This window comes from Rutidosis leptorrhynchoides, chromosome 4, assembly GCF_046630445.1.
Source record: "Rutidosis leptorrhynchoides isolate AG116_Rl617_1_P2 chromosome 4, CSIRO_AGI_Rlap_v1, whole genome shotgun sequence".
NCBI classification, from domain to species: Eukaryota; Viridiplantae; Streptophyta; class Magnoliopsida; order Asterales; family Asteraceae; genus Rutidosis; species Rutidosis leptorrhynchoides.
In genome coordinates, this window is record NC_092336.1 from 585,720,211 (window position 1) to 585,737,759 (window position 17,549).

General features: G+C 33.4%; 1 protein-coding gene and 2 non-coding genes across 3 annotated transcripts; 1 reads left to right on the forward strand and 2 right to left on the reverse strand.

Moving 5' to 3' along the window:
* The first annotated feature begins 6,876 nt into the window (after positions 1–6,876).
* On the forward strand, positions 6,877–9,050 carry LOC139845553 (transcription factor TCP4-like). The gene has a single exon (XM_071835813.1). It carries the CDS (start codon positions 7,427–7,429, stop codon positions 8,684–8,686), a length of 1,260 nt encoding a protein of 419 aa, XP_071691914.1. The 5' UTR covers positions 6,877–7,426; the 3' UTR covers positions 8,687–9,050.
* Positions 9,051–14,342: 5,292 nt separating this feature from the next.
* Positions 14,343–14,416, reverse strand: TRNAI-UAU (transfer RNA isoleucine (anticodon UAU)). Its single transcript has one exon. It is a non-coding gene; the product is annotated as a tRNA-Ile (tRNA).
* Positions 14,417–14,637: 221 nt separating this feature from the next.
* Positions 14,638–14,711, reverse strand: TRNAI-UAU (transfer RNA isoleucine (anticodon UAU)). The gene has a single exon. It is a non-coding gene; the product is annotated as a tRNA-Ile (tRNA).
* Positions 14,712–17,549: the final 2,838 nt, after the last annotated feature.

The following is a 17,549-nucleotide window of genomic DNA, read 5'->3' on the forward strand; positions in this document are numbered from 1 at the left end:
TCTAAAGTCAAAGCAGAACATCAAAAGCCGTCAGGGTTACTTCAACAACCAGAAATCCCAGAATGGAAATGGGATGGTATTACCATGGATTTCATCACAAAGTTACCAAAGACTGCCTGGGGATACGACACCATTTGGGTGATTGTTGATCGTCTCACCAAGTCTGCACATTTCTTGCCTATAAAGGAAACAGATAGAATGGAGAAACTATTACGATTGTATATAAAGGAAGTTGTTTCAAGGCATGGAATACCTATTTCCATTATATCCGATCGTGATAGTAGATTTACCTCAAAGTTTTGGCAATCACTACAGGAGGCACTAGGAACTCGTTTGGATATGAGTACCGCATATCATCCGCAGACCGACGGGCAGAGTGAAAGAACAATTCAGACTCTTGAAGACATGCTCAGGGCATGTGTGATCGATTTTGGAAACGGATGGGATAAATATCTACCGTTAGCAGAATTCTCGTATAATAATAGTTATCATGCGAGCATTGGAGCTGCGCCATTCGAAGCATTGTATGGAAGGAAGTGTAGATCTCCTATCTGTTGGAATGAAGTAGGAGATCGACAATTAACTGGTCCCGAGATCATACATGAAACGACTGAGAAGATAGTGCAAATCAAGGAGAGATTAAAAACAGCCCGCAGTCGCCAAAAGAGCTACGCCGATGTCCGAAGGAAACCATTAGAGTTTCAGGTCGGGGACATGGTTATGCTAAAGGTGTCACCTTGGAAAGGTGTGATACGTTTTGGAAAAAGGGGTAAACTGAACCCAAGGTACGTAGGCCCGTTTAAGATCATCGAACGCATTGGACCGGTAGCTTATCGACTCGAGTTACCGCAACAACTCGCCGGAGTACATAATACCTTTCACGTCTCAAACCTTAAGAAGTGTCTTGCAAAGGAAGACCTCACCATTCCTCTTGAAGAAATCCATGTCGACGAGAAACTACAATTCGTCGAAGAACCAATTGAAATCATGGACCGTGAAGTTAAACAGCTCAAACAGAGCAATATACCGATTGTTAAGGTTCGTTGGAATGATAGAAGAGGTCCCGAGTTTACTTGGGAACGAGAGGATCAGATGAAGCAAAAGTATCCACACTTGTTTCTCGATGACGCAAAATAGGTACAATTTTAAAATTTCGGGACGAAATTTATTTAACGGGGAGGTAATGTAACGACCCGCACTTTTTCGATCGTTCTATACTTATAAGATTGATATTTACATAAATTAAACATTACCAACTTGATAAGCAATCCAAATTGTTGAGACTTATGTTTCCGAAAAGAGTTTTACACAACGTTTGACCGTCTAGTTTGACCGATGATATCACGAACTATACAATATATGATAATTATACGTTTGTGTATATAAATGTATATATACATATTTAACATGATTAATAAATGTTTTAATATCTCATTTTGTATTAATAACAACAAGTTATATGTGTATTTTGAAACTACTAACTTAAGTTTTCAAAACGATAACTATACGTAACGTTATTTGACATAAATACTTAAGACATATAATGTTTATACATATATTGTATAAGTAATGTATTTAATCACTTTTAAAGACTTAAATACATAAAACCATATAAGTGTATTCACAAAAGATAGCTATATTTGAATCCTCATTCCATTTTTCACAAAATTTCTATACGTATACCTAGAGTATTTGTACTCATATCATACCAAGCTCCTATACGTATTTACTAATAGTAAATACACATCAAAATCACCACCTAACCAGCCATTATTCATGCCATGAGGGCTAGGTAATTGAACTTGGAAGCAATTAGGACTAGATACATAAAATTATCACTTGAAATTTTGTCCATATACACCATGTTACACGTTTTTTTTGGTGTATATATACATGCTCATTTTGATCCATTTTTACTACCATTTTCTTATCAAAAACACACACTCTTTCTTACTCTCTAAACTCCATAACAATCCAGCAAATAACCAAGAAGATCTAGCCATAAAAACCATACTAAAACACCATAAGAAAACTCTTACAAAAACACTTCAAGAAAACCTTCCAAGAACACCAACTTACTTCCAATCTTTCATCCACTTCTATCACCCTTTTGATTCTAGCTTCTTACTCCTCTTTTACAGCAAACTTATCCAAGGAACTTGAGGTAGAATCTATGTTCATAACCTTATTCAATTCATATATATAGCTATCTTATTTTGTGGTACAAAAGTTTAACAACAAGAACATAGTTTGAATGTTTTCAAACTTGTTTGCAAACTAAATAGATCCTTCTAACTTAACTTTTAAAATACTTCAAGACATGTAACATAACTTATTTATATGTTAATTTAACAAGGTAAAACTTGGTTTTTCAAAGTATAAGTATTTTTGGAAAAATGGTCATTAAATGATTTTGTTGTAACAAAAATGTTTAACTTCATATGTTTCACTAAACTTTCATCTATGCCGTATGATTTTGAATACAAACCAAGGTATTTACAGTTCATAGTCTTATAGAAGAACTCGATCCAAGAAGATGGCAATTTGAATCAACGAAAACGGACTTGTAACGAAGAAACTATGACCGAAACAAAATTGGTTATCCAAAACTTAATTGACTTCGGGATTCATTGGAAAAATTTACATAAAATCACATCTTTATAAGATAACATGATATTTTATATATATGTACTCATAATTCAATTTCATATGGTTCAGGATCACCCGTAAGCAACACGAGAAGATTAATCATAAGATCCCATGTTTGTACGCAACACGTCATTTGACAACACCGGTACTTTATGTACGCAATACGTCATTTGACAACACCGGTACCGTGGGTCAAGATTAATCTCAACCAATACATATACGATGGGGTTTTATTTATTTCGTTGGGGGTTTTGTTTATTGCGGGTATATTAAACATCTAAAAATGAACCATTAAAATTGAATTACTAACATCGAAATGCTAACTACGGACTAAGGAAATATTCAAAATATTAAAAGTATAACAAGTATATATATATATAACGTTTGTTTTAAAATGAAAACATATTGATATATTATATATGGTTAGGTTCGTGATATCAACCGGAAGACCGAGTCAAATTATATATATCATCAAGACAAGAGTGAGTATATAGTCCCACTTTTAAACTCTAAATATTTCGGGATGAGAATACATGTATTTTATGTTTTACGATATGGACACAAGTAACTGAAAAATATGTTCTACGTTGAGTTGTACCACTGGCATACTTCCCTGTAGCTTGGTAACTAATATTTACAGCGGTATTGTAAACGCGAATCCTGTTGATAGATCTATCGGGCCTGACAACCCCAACCGGACTGGACGACCAGTATTCAACGGTTGCACAGTACTTCGTTTTGTGACTACACTTGGTACGGTGTAGTAAGATTTCATATTAAAGGGAATATGCGACGTGAAAATGTTAAGTATGGTTACCAAGTGCTCAACCACTTAGAATACTTTTATTAAACTGTTTATATACGAAATCTTGTGGTCTATATATATATTGCTGCCGGCATTAAACCTATATCTCACCAACTTTATGTTGACCTTTTTAAAACATGTCTATTCTCAGGTGATTTCTAAAGCTTCCGCTGCATCATGTTGGATCTAACCAGGATCTTGCGTACGCATGTTTGTGTCAAAAATAAAACTGCATATCCGAGATGTTGTATTGTAAAATATGCTAGAAACCGTGTTGTTGTCATCATTTGTAAAGTTTGTAAGTCGAAGATTATCGCTAAACGTTAATCTTCTTTTTATTGTCTTAAGCTTGTAACAAAAATAATGGTTGTGGTTTGTAATGTATAATATATGCAGTTTTTCTTTTAAAAATGTCTCATATAGAGGTCAATACCTCGCAATGAAATCATACGTTATCTAACGCGTTCTTATGGTTAAGGACGGGTTATGACAATTTGATCCCTATAAGAGCATTTATCTTTTAGACTTTTAGTTGATTCGTACTTGTCACAATTAGGGATAGCACCCGCGGGTCGTGGATGCGGATCCATTGGATCCATCACCCGTACCCGTGGATTTTTTTTTTTTAATCAAATAACTGGAAATTTGGATTTTTTTTTTTAAGAGACATCCAATTGAACCCTTGTTCGTTGAAACAATTTGACTATTTTTTTTAACTCCCCATTTATTTAACTTCGTCTCTTGACCTTGCCACATCACCAAAAATTACATCACTTGCCTTTGATGTCACCGTCACGGTTAGAAACAGTCTAATATAATGCTTATGGCTCTTTGTATACACATAAATAATTTATGTCCATTTTCATTTCCTTACTTATTTTTTCTATTTTTGAAAGACAATTACACCGAGCAATCTTTGTCTCATTCTTTGAAATAATCTTCGTCTCATTTCTAAGATTTGAACATTATCTTCAAGGTTAGAAGGTTTGGCTCTGTACCGCCAAATCAGAGTCCCTTTTATTAGACAAGTTAGTGTCCCTTTTATTATTAGACAATTAGGCATTAGAAAATAGTTTTACATTACTATGCTTTGTTTGTATACCCTTTTTATTTGGTTTGTTTATAAGTATATATGCAGTGTTTCTTTTCTTTATACTTCTCTTTCATCTTAATTAACACATATAATCTCTCATCATAAAATAAATAGTGTGAATTCTTTTAAGAAAATGGATTATGTAAATCAAATTTGTTTAGATAGTGAACCAAATACCTATTGGAGTATGATACTAATTCAAAGCGAGCGGAAGCATTTTTTAAAACTTTATAAAATCATACTCTTCCACGGATCATTGTACAAAACTTTAGTAAACAAAACAAATTAACGAAATCGAACGAGAGAAGATTAGAATACAACCTTTGTAGCCTTTTGAAAATCGAATTTGAAAACTCAAAGAAGAGTTCCTCTAAACGGTAGACACCCAAAGTTCCAACCTTGCTTCGATCTATACCTTCTACTTAACGGATCTTTTCTTCTTCCTTATTTCCACCAAAACCGAACCCAATTATAGATTTCAAGTATTTTGGTTACTTGAAAATGAGAAAGAAAAATAGCATTTTGTGTATGTGTGTTTTGTATCTTTTTTTTTTAACTTTTAAGATTTACTTTTAATAAAAATACAAACTACTTTTTTTTTATTTTAACTTTTAAGATTTACTTTTAATAAAAATACAAACTACTTTTTGTATTTTAACCTTTAAGATTTACTTTTAATAAAAGTACAAAATACTTTTTCTTATTTTAACTTTTAAGATTTACTTTTAATAAAAATACAAACTACTTTTTGTATTTTAACTTTTAAGATTTACTTTTAATAAAAGTACAAACTACTTTTTCTTATTTTAACTTTTAAGATTTACTTTTAATAAAAATACAAACTACCTTTTTATTTTATTTTAACTTTTAAGATTATAAATTTAAGAATAAACATTAGTATGCATGAAATAAATAATGATTAATTGCATAAGTAATCATAAATGTTAGATAACATATAAAGACCCCATCGTATTCGTATTGATCGGAATTAATCTTGACCCATGGTACCGTGTTGTCAAATGACGTGTTACGTACATAAAGTACCGTGTTGTCAAATGACGTGTTGCGTACAATCATGAGGTCTTATTAACATAAACATAAATGTTAGTGAAGTTAATAAGAGTTAGATTACAGAAAATATAATTCAGGTGGTATAACCGACCATATATATATAACTTAAATAACATAAATATAAATGTTAGTGAAGTTAGTAAAAGTTAGATTATGGAATTATAATTCAGGTGGTATAACCGACCATATATATAACTTAAATAACATAAATATAAATGTTAGTGAAGTTAGTAAAAGTTAGATTGCAGAAATATAATTTTACTTATGATGATAATAATATTTACCTTACTCAGAGGCGGAGCCAGAAATTTCCGTTAAGGGAGGCTTCATTTACTTTTAAATAGAAATATAAAATTATATCGAACAACATAAAAAGTATCATAATTGAAAAGCGAAAATTGAGAAATTATTTTTAGTGTAAACTTACATGTGAGACATAGTGATAAAAATTGACTCTTAGATTTTTAGTGTAAACAACATAAAAGTATATGAGGTTGAAATATGTGATATATTGACATTTAGATTTCTGTTTCATTTATAACAAAAACGGAGTACTTATGTATACATTAACATTTGGGGTTTAATTTTTATATTATAAAATTTGAGGGAGTAAAAGAGTGTGGAATACACTAGTTAAGGGATTTTAACAAAAAGATAATAAAAACTCATCGTGTCTATTAAATCTTTTACCAAACCCCACCTGCAATTCCCAGGACCGGACTTCAAATATTTTTTCGCCATATACATAATTAGTACTCTATATTCTTAACACGATTAGCGGAGGCTGGGCACCCCAAAGTCCCCCTACTAGCTCCGCCATTGACCTTACTAATAAATAATAGAAGATATCGTTAAAGAATTTCTTACCTTGATTAGTGACTTGTGCTTGCTTAGATAAACCTTGATTATATGGAGCACTTCGTGCTGATAACGTGTTATAATTCAGTAGGCTTATAACTACCTTTAATGGTTATAAGAACAAGGAGAGAAAAAGAGAGAAGAAAGAGAGAAGAAATATTGATATTGATATTTCAAGAGAAATGGTACACCTTAAATGGTTACCATACATGTCTATTTATAGTATAAAATATTACTATGCAAGAAATATAATAATAATAAAATTAACATCCAATCTAGATATTTTATAACACAATCTAGATATTTTATAACAAATTTAAATTTTTTAATTTAATTAATTAATTAATTCTACATAAAACCCGTTCCTCCTTCTCCCTCCTCTCTTCCCTTCTTTCTTGAATTTGATTTCTAGTTTCTACAAATACAAATCTTACTACTATTTCTCCCTGCCCTTGTTCTCTCTCATTCAACACTCTACCAGTTTAAATTTGTTATTTATTTCACACTTTATCATACGCTAAAGAGGGGAGAGATGGGTTAGACTTAAATTTGTAGACCTTTAAATAAATAAAAAAAATTAAAACCTTTATAGGGTTTTTCTTTCTTGAAATGGAATTTGATTATGAGCTGAATTTTAGATTAGAATTCTGTAATTTAGTAACTTTATAGGCTATCTTTCTTGATTTTTAATTTCTATTTTTTTAATAAAAAAGCTGGAACAAGAGAAGTTTATACATAATCATCATCACAAGGGTCTGATTCTGGATCCTCAAAAGATTCATCAAATAGGTTTTCATGGATTCCATCAAAATCATCATCAGCTTCAACAAAATCAAGAAACGCCATCTCCCGACAACCACCACCGTGTCCTCCACGGCGGCGTAGCTGCTCCGGGGCAGAAAAAACGGTCCTTTTCACCTTTTCCCGGCGAAGAATGTGCACCGGAAAAAATGGGAGAAAGTTATCATTACAACCAACAACTTCAACAACAACAGCAACAACCACAACCACCAACTGGGTCATCAAGATTAGGGTTAAGAACCTCCGGTACCGGCGTCGGCGAGATTGTTGAAGTTCAGGGCGGTCACATTGTACGGTCCACCGGCCGGAAAGATAGACATAGTAAAGTATGTACAGCAAAAGGCCCTAGAGACCGCCGTGTTCGACTTTCAGCTCATACAGCTATACAATTTTATGATGTACAAGATAGATTGGGTTATGATAGACCAAGTAAAGCTGTTGATTGGCTTATTAAGAAAGCAAAAACCGCCATTGATGAACTCGCTGAGCTGCCAGCATGGAAGCCTACTGCTGTAGCAACAGGAGGAAGAACAAACGCAGCAATTCAGGATTTTGAGCAAACCCCAGATCAAAAAAACACAAACCATCAACAATTCAGGGAATTTGAGCAACACCCAGGTGATAATATTGTTGATACTCAAATGGGTAATTCTCAAAATTCTAGCTTTTTACCTCCATCACTTGATTCTGATTCTATTGCTGATACTATCAAGTCTTTTTTTCCAATGGGTGCTTCATCAAACCACCCACCTAATAATAATACTCAATTTCATCATCAAGATTTGTTATCTAGAACTAGCAGTAGAAATCAAGATCTAAGGCTTTCACTTCAATCATTTCAAGATCCAATTCTTCAAAACCACCATCAAGAACAAGGGCATACTAGTAATAATAATAATAATAATAATAATAATCAAAGTATGTATTTTGATGGGTCTGGGTCGGGTTGGCCCGATAACCAACCCAGTGGGTTTTCAAGAATGGTGTCATGGGGTGGAGATGCTGCATCTGCAGGGTTTGTGTTTAGTTCGTCGCCTGCACCAGTTCCGATGCCGGCTCCTGCGTTTTTGCAACCGTTTTTCGGTCAAAGTCAAACCCATGGTCATACCCAGACAACAAACAACCATCCATTGTTTAACAACAATTCACAGAGGGGACCCCTTCAGTCCAGTACCACACCTTCGTTTCGTGCTTGGATCGATCCACCTGTTGTGCCGTTTACAGGCATTCCAATCGATCAACAACACCCAGCCTTCGCTTTTCATCATCCAGCTTCAATGTCTGGATTTGCTTCAGGGTTTGGTGGCTTCTCTGGGTTTCGTATACCAGCACGAATTCAAGGTGAAGAGGAAGAACACGATGGCGTATCTGATAAACCGTCGTCTGCATCCTCGGATTCTCGTCATTGATTCAGCTTCATTCTCTATAATCCTTTTGCAATCAGGTCAAAATCAAAATCCCATTTCCTTTTTGTCATGTTTACTGTTTTCATTGTTCATGTCCATCTAAATTACATGAATTTTGTTCTTAATTATAGGATATCATTCTGTCCAGTTTAAAGGAGTCAATGGCTGCAACAAGAGAAGAAAACTGAACATATTCAGGTTTTCAAGATTTAATTTCATGTATTAATTGGGCTATTTGTTTAGCTGTAAACCCTTGTTTTAAATTATGTGAATTTGATGTCTTTAGTGAATGTTGATGTATGTGACTATGTTAATTGTCTTATTTTGGTTTATAATCAAGAATTCAAGATACCCTGCTAAAAGATGGGAGGTGATTTGTTTTGTTAAGTTTTATATTATTATATGTTACTCACCCACTTAGTTAAGAAAGAATCTTTGATGATGCATTGAAACTATGGCCAAATTTACACATTAAGTAGAGTTATTTTTCAGATTGAAGCCATGAGAGGAGCAAATGGGATGTTTCACTTTGTTTAGAAATTTGTCAATTTGATTATGTGGGGATTGAAAGAGAGAGTTTTGTTTTTTGTCTCTCTTTTACCTTATTCTTGAAATATTGCTTCATTTGCTTTACATTATTAGTGTGACCTAATGGAATATGATGGGTAGGTTTATCTGTAACATCTTAGTCGTTGGGTTGCCGGTTGGGTTTTCTGGGAGCCACATTGAGCGATACGCCGTTTTCAGATTGTAATCTAATCTAGACTTCATTTTGGTATATTTTTTCCATGTGCCATAAGTTTCACTTGTTAAATATCTGTTTTTTGTGTGGGCAAGTTGATATGTTAAAATGTTAAAAGGTTTCCATAATGCTACAAAAAGTTCAGAATCTGGTTCCTTCAATAAAGTTATATACTTTTATTTTATGGCTGTTTTTCTTCAAGTGTCTATCTCCATAGATGATATTGTTTGAAGATGTATTGTTAATTTCAAGAACATTAGGTTATGTTTAATATTTGAGAGCAAAGGCAGATGAATCTGCATTCAGAGTGGTACTAAATGATACAACTAACTTTCTAAATCAACTATAGAATTTGTAAGGCATAATCAATAATGAAGGGAGCTACCTTGCTCAATAAATAACAAATTTTGGTACTTATTTCCTGGTTATGGTCCCATGTTCTGCAAATCTCTGTCAATTTTAAACTAAATCAAATTTTTCAGAATGCACAAAAAGTGTCTTCTATGAAGATAGTGACAACTGCACTGTAGGTTGATGAAGACTACTCAATACATCAAAAGTTAATTGTCTAGTTTTTTCCCTTTCAGAAGTAATAAAAAAATGAAAAGGAATGTTTAAAATCCTACAACTATAAGCCAATCAAGACATATTGATATTTATGGAGTAATTTTAAACAACAGACGCCACCAAAGTGTCATTTGAGTAGCGGTATTGAGTGCATCTTTAACGATAGGTTATTGGTTCAAGTTCACGGTGAACAATATGTGTATATTTGTGAAAAAAACGTGTTGCAATGTGTGATTTGTCTTTCGCGAAAAAATGAAGCTTTTAATCAATTTGTCCATTTTTAGTCCACTCATCCGGTCCTAATAATCCAGAATCATTAAAAGGGTTGGTTTGCTTAAATCGACTTATTTTGTGGAGCTTCGAGTTTGTCCAGTCAACCAAATTGGCTCGAATGAGATGAGATGAGATTCACTAGTAACATTATCTATTGTTTAGAAAATCAAATACTTGAACTATCTCACTCACAAATATATACATATTTATTCATACCGGAACTTTAACCCCAACTTAACCACTTGTGCGTAGCTCAAGTTGCCACCGAGTTACCAATGAAGCAGGAGATCCATGTTTAATTCTTGGTAACGTCCAAGATTGAATTAATTAGGCTCTTGACTGGAAGGAACGCCAATATGCGCAATTCACCAGGTTACGGGTCTCGTCGCTCGGGGGCTCGTCACCCAGGGAATTTACTCACTAGTGGGGGATCCATTGTACTTGTCGCTAGGGAGTTTACTCTGCGAACTCAAAAACTTTAACCCCCAACTTAATGGCACAACGATATCATTATCTAATTTAATTTGACCATCCAATGAAAGACAAATCTTTTATTATATAAAAAGGTTGTTTTTTTGGATCTTGAGATAATCTGGCTCGATGCTAGAGGCTGAATCTTGTTCCATCATTTGATGAAAATGTACTAACTGCAATGATTGTAATGTGGTAGCTTTAAATTTATTCTAAGTGAACTTTAAAGCCTCCATCCATCTCATGAATGTGATAGGTTATTATTATTTTTAAAATACTTAGTTAATTATCCATTTTTATAAAAAAAATTGATGGTTGGATCCAGTAGGATTTAGTCAAATGAAATGAGAACGGTGGTCACTACCTTTAGAATATTTAACTGTGACGTGCTTAGTACTGTAATTAATGTTGTTTAATCAAGTAAAGACAGAACCCTAATCATGGCAAGAAAGCTATTTTAATACAAAAAGGTCATAAAAAAATAATGGTTAATTTAAAAAAGCATCAGAAAGAAAGAAAAATCCAAACAAAGTGTACTAACTATTTCTTTAATCAACTTCAACTTGATCAACAAAACAAAATTATAATCATACCCCATTTATGTTCAGGTGAAAAGGCTATGTCATGTAAACACCCAACATAATATAATAAGTAGTTTCCCTAAGGTGATATATTTTTTTATAAACTACGGAGTATTATCCAAGGAGTATCATTGCTTGATTTACTTAATACTTTTGCCATTATCATAGTGGGTCCCACCGTAACTAACATTTTTGCTTTTGCAAGCTTTGTTCTTTTACTGGGTCTATTCGGTTAACCTGTCCGAATTGAGATGATTGGGCGGGCAATGACACGAGGCTCCCATGGGCAAACAGCGATCCATCGCTCCAACCCCAGCTTTCTTTGCTTAGATCGTAATAAGCTTGACTGAAACATGGATCAGAGCTGGCTCTCAACTTCACACCATAAGTAATATACAACAAAGTTAATATTAAAGAAACACATATTTAAAAGAATGTTAGCGAGATAACTTCACGGAGTGTTTGGATTTATAGACGATAACAAAAAGATTCAATATGAATGGGTAAACGGACAAGGGTTTCTTTGTTTCGCCTACCCGGAGAGGGGAGTATTTTAACTCACGCGGCCTAATTGGTTTAACCCATGACCGTCTCCGACCCTTTTCCCTGGCCACCCCAATACATGTGTAATATACAACAACAAATATAAAATACATACTTGCTGAGAGAAGACATACGCTATTGCTCGTTAACACTTGTTAGTGGCTTCCCCTCTCTGCTGTTGATATGGTCCATGGACACAACTCGTCCAAATAATCCAGGTCCGCCACACCATTCAACCTATTGACAGTCACCAAGGATTCAAAACTTATGAAAATGTTAGGAGTATTGACATTTTACCCTAGTTTGAACACGCACGAAACAAACTTTTACTAAAAGAAAAGAAACATAAGAGTTAGGTAATTGGGCAGATCAAGTCGATCTGCTTAATCCATGGACAAACTTAAGAGGCATTATCGACTTTGATTTTGATACATGTTTACAATTACATTAACGGGACCTCCAGTTAACGTGGGGTGGCAATTCAGTCGTCTGCGCAGTTATCAGATGATTAAGTAAAAAAATAAAGCTAATTACTACTTCATTTTTTAAAAGAGTGGTGCTTTGACTTAAAAGGGTAAAACAAACTACATTCAATTTCAAAGTTAGTACAGACTTACAACTTTTCATGATAAAAATAATAATTGAGTTAAACTTAATAAAAGACTGTACAAACAGGAAGATACTGTTTTCTAATTGTAGCCATATTAATTTCCATTTTTAGTGTAGAAATCAGATCATTCACTTTACTATGTTCACAATTAACTCTTGTCCTTTTTACTGCATGGAGCAACAAAGGAGACAACTTATTAAATAATCATAATAAAGGGTTGCAGGTTTTTATAATACCCCGCAGATGGCCGGTTCCAACCATTAATGTGAAACTAAATGATTTATGTTATATAAATTACTTGTGGTGTAATGGGTCAAAGCCAAAGTCAAACAGCTAAAATGTGTTTAAAACATCGTACATTCTTTTTTTTTTTACGAGGAACCCCTACTACGAACGGGCACATTGGCCCCCCCGCAGCGGGTAAACCCTGGGTAAATGGCAAGCCAACCCTCCACCGCTACCAGGTAAAGCATCCTCAGGCTATTGGTCTCTTAAGTTCGCCCCAAGCGTTTGAAGTGCCTTGAAAGGAATCGAACCCGTGAGCTCACCTTCATTGAAAGTGTTGGTGGCCATCGTACATTCTTTAATTGAATTAAATTGGATTATTAGCTCAATGATACTTCTTGTGATTGTATTTATGTTAGTATAACTTACTTGTTGTGTAATGGGTCAAAGCCAATGTCAAACAGCTAAAATGTGTTTAAAACATCGTACATTCTTTAATTGAATTAATTTGGATTACTATTTCAATGATAGTTCTTGTGATTGTATTTACAAGATTCAATATTACTGGACCTGAAAGCGCAAGAAAAATAAATTGGTAATGGGTCAGCCCAATCGGTTGTGGTTCTGAAAAATTTTATTTTACACCCAAACATTCAAATTTTGATTTATTTATTGATATGTAGTAGTAGCTTATTTATAGTCAAACAAAGTGACTAACATCTCATTACCATAGCAACCTAAAGTCAAGTTTTAAACCAAGATCAACCTATTTGACACACAAAAGTCAACATATGACCATAATAAGGAAGTTTATGCTTGTGTGCATTCAAACACAGTGTTTGATCCTTTCATATGTATAATAATAACCATGACCTTAAAATTAATCAAAGAACAACCTATTTGAAAACCAAAAATCAAAGTTTGACTTTAATAAGCAATTAGTAGGCACAGACTACAACAGCATAGCAACCATTTCAAATTTACACTTGCGATCAGATTGCTCGGTAAGTATAGCAGCAACCATTAGTAAAATTTTTAATCTAAAAGAGAAAAGGTCAGAATTTGACAATCAAAAGTCAAAAAGTTGACTATGATCATACAGAATAGACACAATTAACAACACAGCTAATACCAGATTTATCAAAACTAAATCACTAATCAATAATTAATTAAGCAAATGTGGCCCTAACTTATGATACACAAAAATAACTGAAAATATGAAAGGGTTTTGGGTACCTGAAACTGCAGTTCTACATCACGAACCAAGGTCTCTCAGAGAAGTACAAAAACAACATCATCTTGTAATGATTTTTTTTCTGATATAAGTGGCAAGAGAAACAATGGCTATTTTGGGTGTGCAGGTATTACCAGGAACTGACACAAAACTTAGAATTTTGGTGCGACAATTATTCGATCTACAAAAACTTACAAACTCAACGATTAAAAAAAAGGAAATACAAAATTTAATTTGATAAGTAATAATTTTAGTCCTAAGTACGATCAAACAAAACTAACAGAAAGATGACTATTATTATAAAATATTTTAATGCAAAAAAAAAACAAAAAACAAAAAGACAACGAAACCTCAGCGATGTTTGTTCGAGTACGAGTAGTTAAATTTAATTAAAGTTTTATAAATAAAAAAATTAGTCCCGACGGGGCTTGAACCCGCGACCTTCCGCGTATAAGACCGTCGCTCTAACCAACTAAGCTACGGGACTTTGTTTTTATTCACATATTAGTGCGATGATTAAAAAAAAGTAAATACAAAATTTAACTTGCTAAGTAATAATTTTAGTCCTAAGTACGATCAAACAAAACTAACAGAAAGATGACTATTATTATAAAATATTTTAATGCAAAAAAAAAAAAGACAAGGAAACCTCAGCGAGGTTTGTTCGAGTAAGAGTAGTTAAATTTAAAGTTTTATAAAATAAAAAATTAGTCCCGGCGGGGCTCGAACCCGCGACCTTCGGCTCATAAGACCAACGCTCTAACCAACTGAGCTACGGGACTTTGCTTTTGTAGCATATTAATACTTTTATTAGTTTAAAAGCAGAAACAAGTGATTAACTAACCCAACCTATCATATAAATGCTAAAACGTACTCCTAGTAAATTTTTTTTTTTTTTTTTTTTTTTTGATAAATAGCGTGTATGATAATATTTTTAAAAGATGCAAGCAACTATCGAGAAATACCGTGTAGGATCAATATTTTAAAGCAAATGTATACAACTCTTTCTCTCACTAATTTTAAAATTTACTTTTAAGACCACTCCCAACAGTACGCTCTCAGGGTCGCCCTCGAAGGCACCGTTGGCTTTCATGGTGCATAGCCTTGCCTTCAAAAACACAATCTATGCTCGTGCTCAAACTTTTCCTCATATAGCATAAGTGAGGGCGGATGTCTTTGTATATGTGTGTCTACCCATGTAAAAAGAGATTGGAGAGCCAATCAAAATATAGACTCATTTATGCAAAATAATGATAATAATAAATAATTAGTAAAATTGTGAGGAAAATTATCATTGTTTACAATGGTGTGTCATGAAAATGTCATGAAAGAAAGTGGAGAGAGAAAACTGACGTGACAGTGAGAAAGAATGTCATTGTTGGGAGTGGTCTAAGATTTGAAGATAACTCTTTTAACTAATCTCAAAATGTTAATTGCATATTAAGGTTGATTGCATATTATTGTTCTCGTTAAAATACATACTAACATTCCACTTAAAATACGATTTACTTTGATGTTTTCATTCCATCTTTAAATTATAGTTTTAATTTTCATATAGGTGGTATATGTTATCATGGTGGTGTTGATATTGTTTATATTAGTTAACTACCAAATTTTTGTAACCGATGTAATTTTGAGTGATGGATGTTACCGATAATGATCGTGTAATTCGCAATTTCAAAATACTACTTTTGTAACGACAACTCTTAATATTGTCATTAAAATTCTTAATATTGTCATTAAAATGTATAAGTGTATAATACATAACTGTTAATATTGACTTTTTTATAATGATTATTCAAATATCCATATATTTATTCACTTTTACGATAACCTTTAGAGTTGTCGTTAGAAAAAATAATTCTTTTAAATAATCTCTATGTCAAGGAAAAAAATCGACGTAAGTTGTTTAGTTAACAATGCGACTTTGTTAAGGAAAAAAATAGACATTGTAAGTAAGTTGTTTAGTTAACAATGCGACTTTTAACTATGTAATGATTTCATGGCTCCCACTATCGTGTTTTTTTAGCGGCGGTTGGAGTCACTGAAGGGATCCGAACGACATATCGGAACCCAGCCACTCCGATCATTTTCTTGGACGAACCATTTACAGTTTTACTGCCCCTTAAGAGGAAATCCTCACGATGAACCCATACGGGCATCGCGTGTGGTAAAACTCCTTTAGGTGAGGCTCGAACAAATAGACGTCTGAGACCTCTGAGACCCATGAAATGAGCGGGGTAACAACAAGTATTTTCGCAGCTCACGAGAGTTGAACATCCGACCTCCCTTATAAGAAGTAAGGTCACCACCACTACAACACCTTGCGGTTCGTATTATATTATACAAGGAGTATTATAAATAGAAAATAGAATATCTATATAAATTTAATGTTGTATATGCTTGAAAGTATAGAGTAAAACCACGTCTAACTATATATATATATATCAATATTGTTATTGTTATTCTGTCACATAAATTTCGATTATTGGCACAATTCGTGTTAGTATGACTATTTACATATATTTATTTTTTTTGAACGACGATTTTTGGGCATCAGTAAATCATTTATTTCAACAACCCTCATCATTTGCACGTAACACACACGTTCGGGAGGATACCCGAACCCGATCGACGGTACCCGGGAACACATCCATTCGGGCAGTGGTCCGGGTAGAGGTCCGTGAACGAATCAGGTAAAACCTCCCTATAGGGTCAATATATACCACCATTATTGGTGTTCAATTGGTTTAAAGAAAATCATGTCATCCCTAATGATCGATCTCATGACCCCTTCCTATTCCATGACACAAAATACATGAAGGAACCGTTGGACTATGCCCGCAAGTTTATTTACATCTTACATTTTACTTCGTACATATTTTATTTTGGTGGGATTTAATAAAGTATTTGATATTGTTGTCGTTGTCGTTATTATCGGCAACATGTAAATTTAAGATATTAGCTAAGTTGAGAATAGGTAATGGAAAAAAAAAACCCATTTTATGGTTACGAAGGTTATGTGCATTTTGCAAAACATGTTGTCGTCTTGAGATTAGTCGGTCGAAAACTCGAGTTCATAGGGGAAAAATAAGTAATGGATCAAATTTTATACATTGAATAGAGATCCATGAGCAGACCCTATCGAAAAACCTTTTCAAAATTACTTAGAAATATATGCTTTAAGGCCTAAATCTAAAACATTATATATGTGTTAGGATCGTTTAAGGTCCACCACCATGTACAACATATATGCTCATGAGTTCCACATTTCTCTAAAACCAATTGGTGATAGAGGAAAGTTCTCATAAGCTTATATATGCACATTTGTTTCTTTCACTTTTCGATGTGGGACACAATGAATCGATTAGCTCCAAAAATATGTACATTAAACAAATTCAGGGTTAACCTTATGATGTATTAACACGATCTGTGTTTTCAAAAATTGATTGTATTATTATTTTTTTTTTAATGAAAATGTGAAGTAATCCCAAGTTAAGACTCGATATTTATGTTAGTCATGGATTAAACTAGTCAAGAAGAATGAATATAACCATGTTATTTATATTCACGTTTATTTTAAGTTTATCGCATTTACTTATAGTTTATACCTTTGTTAT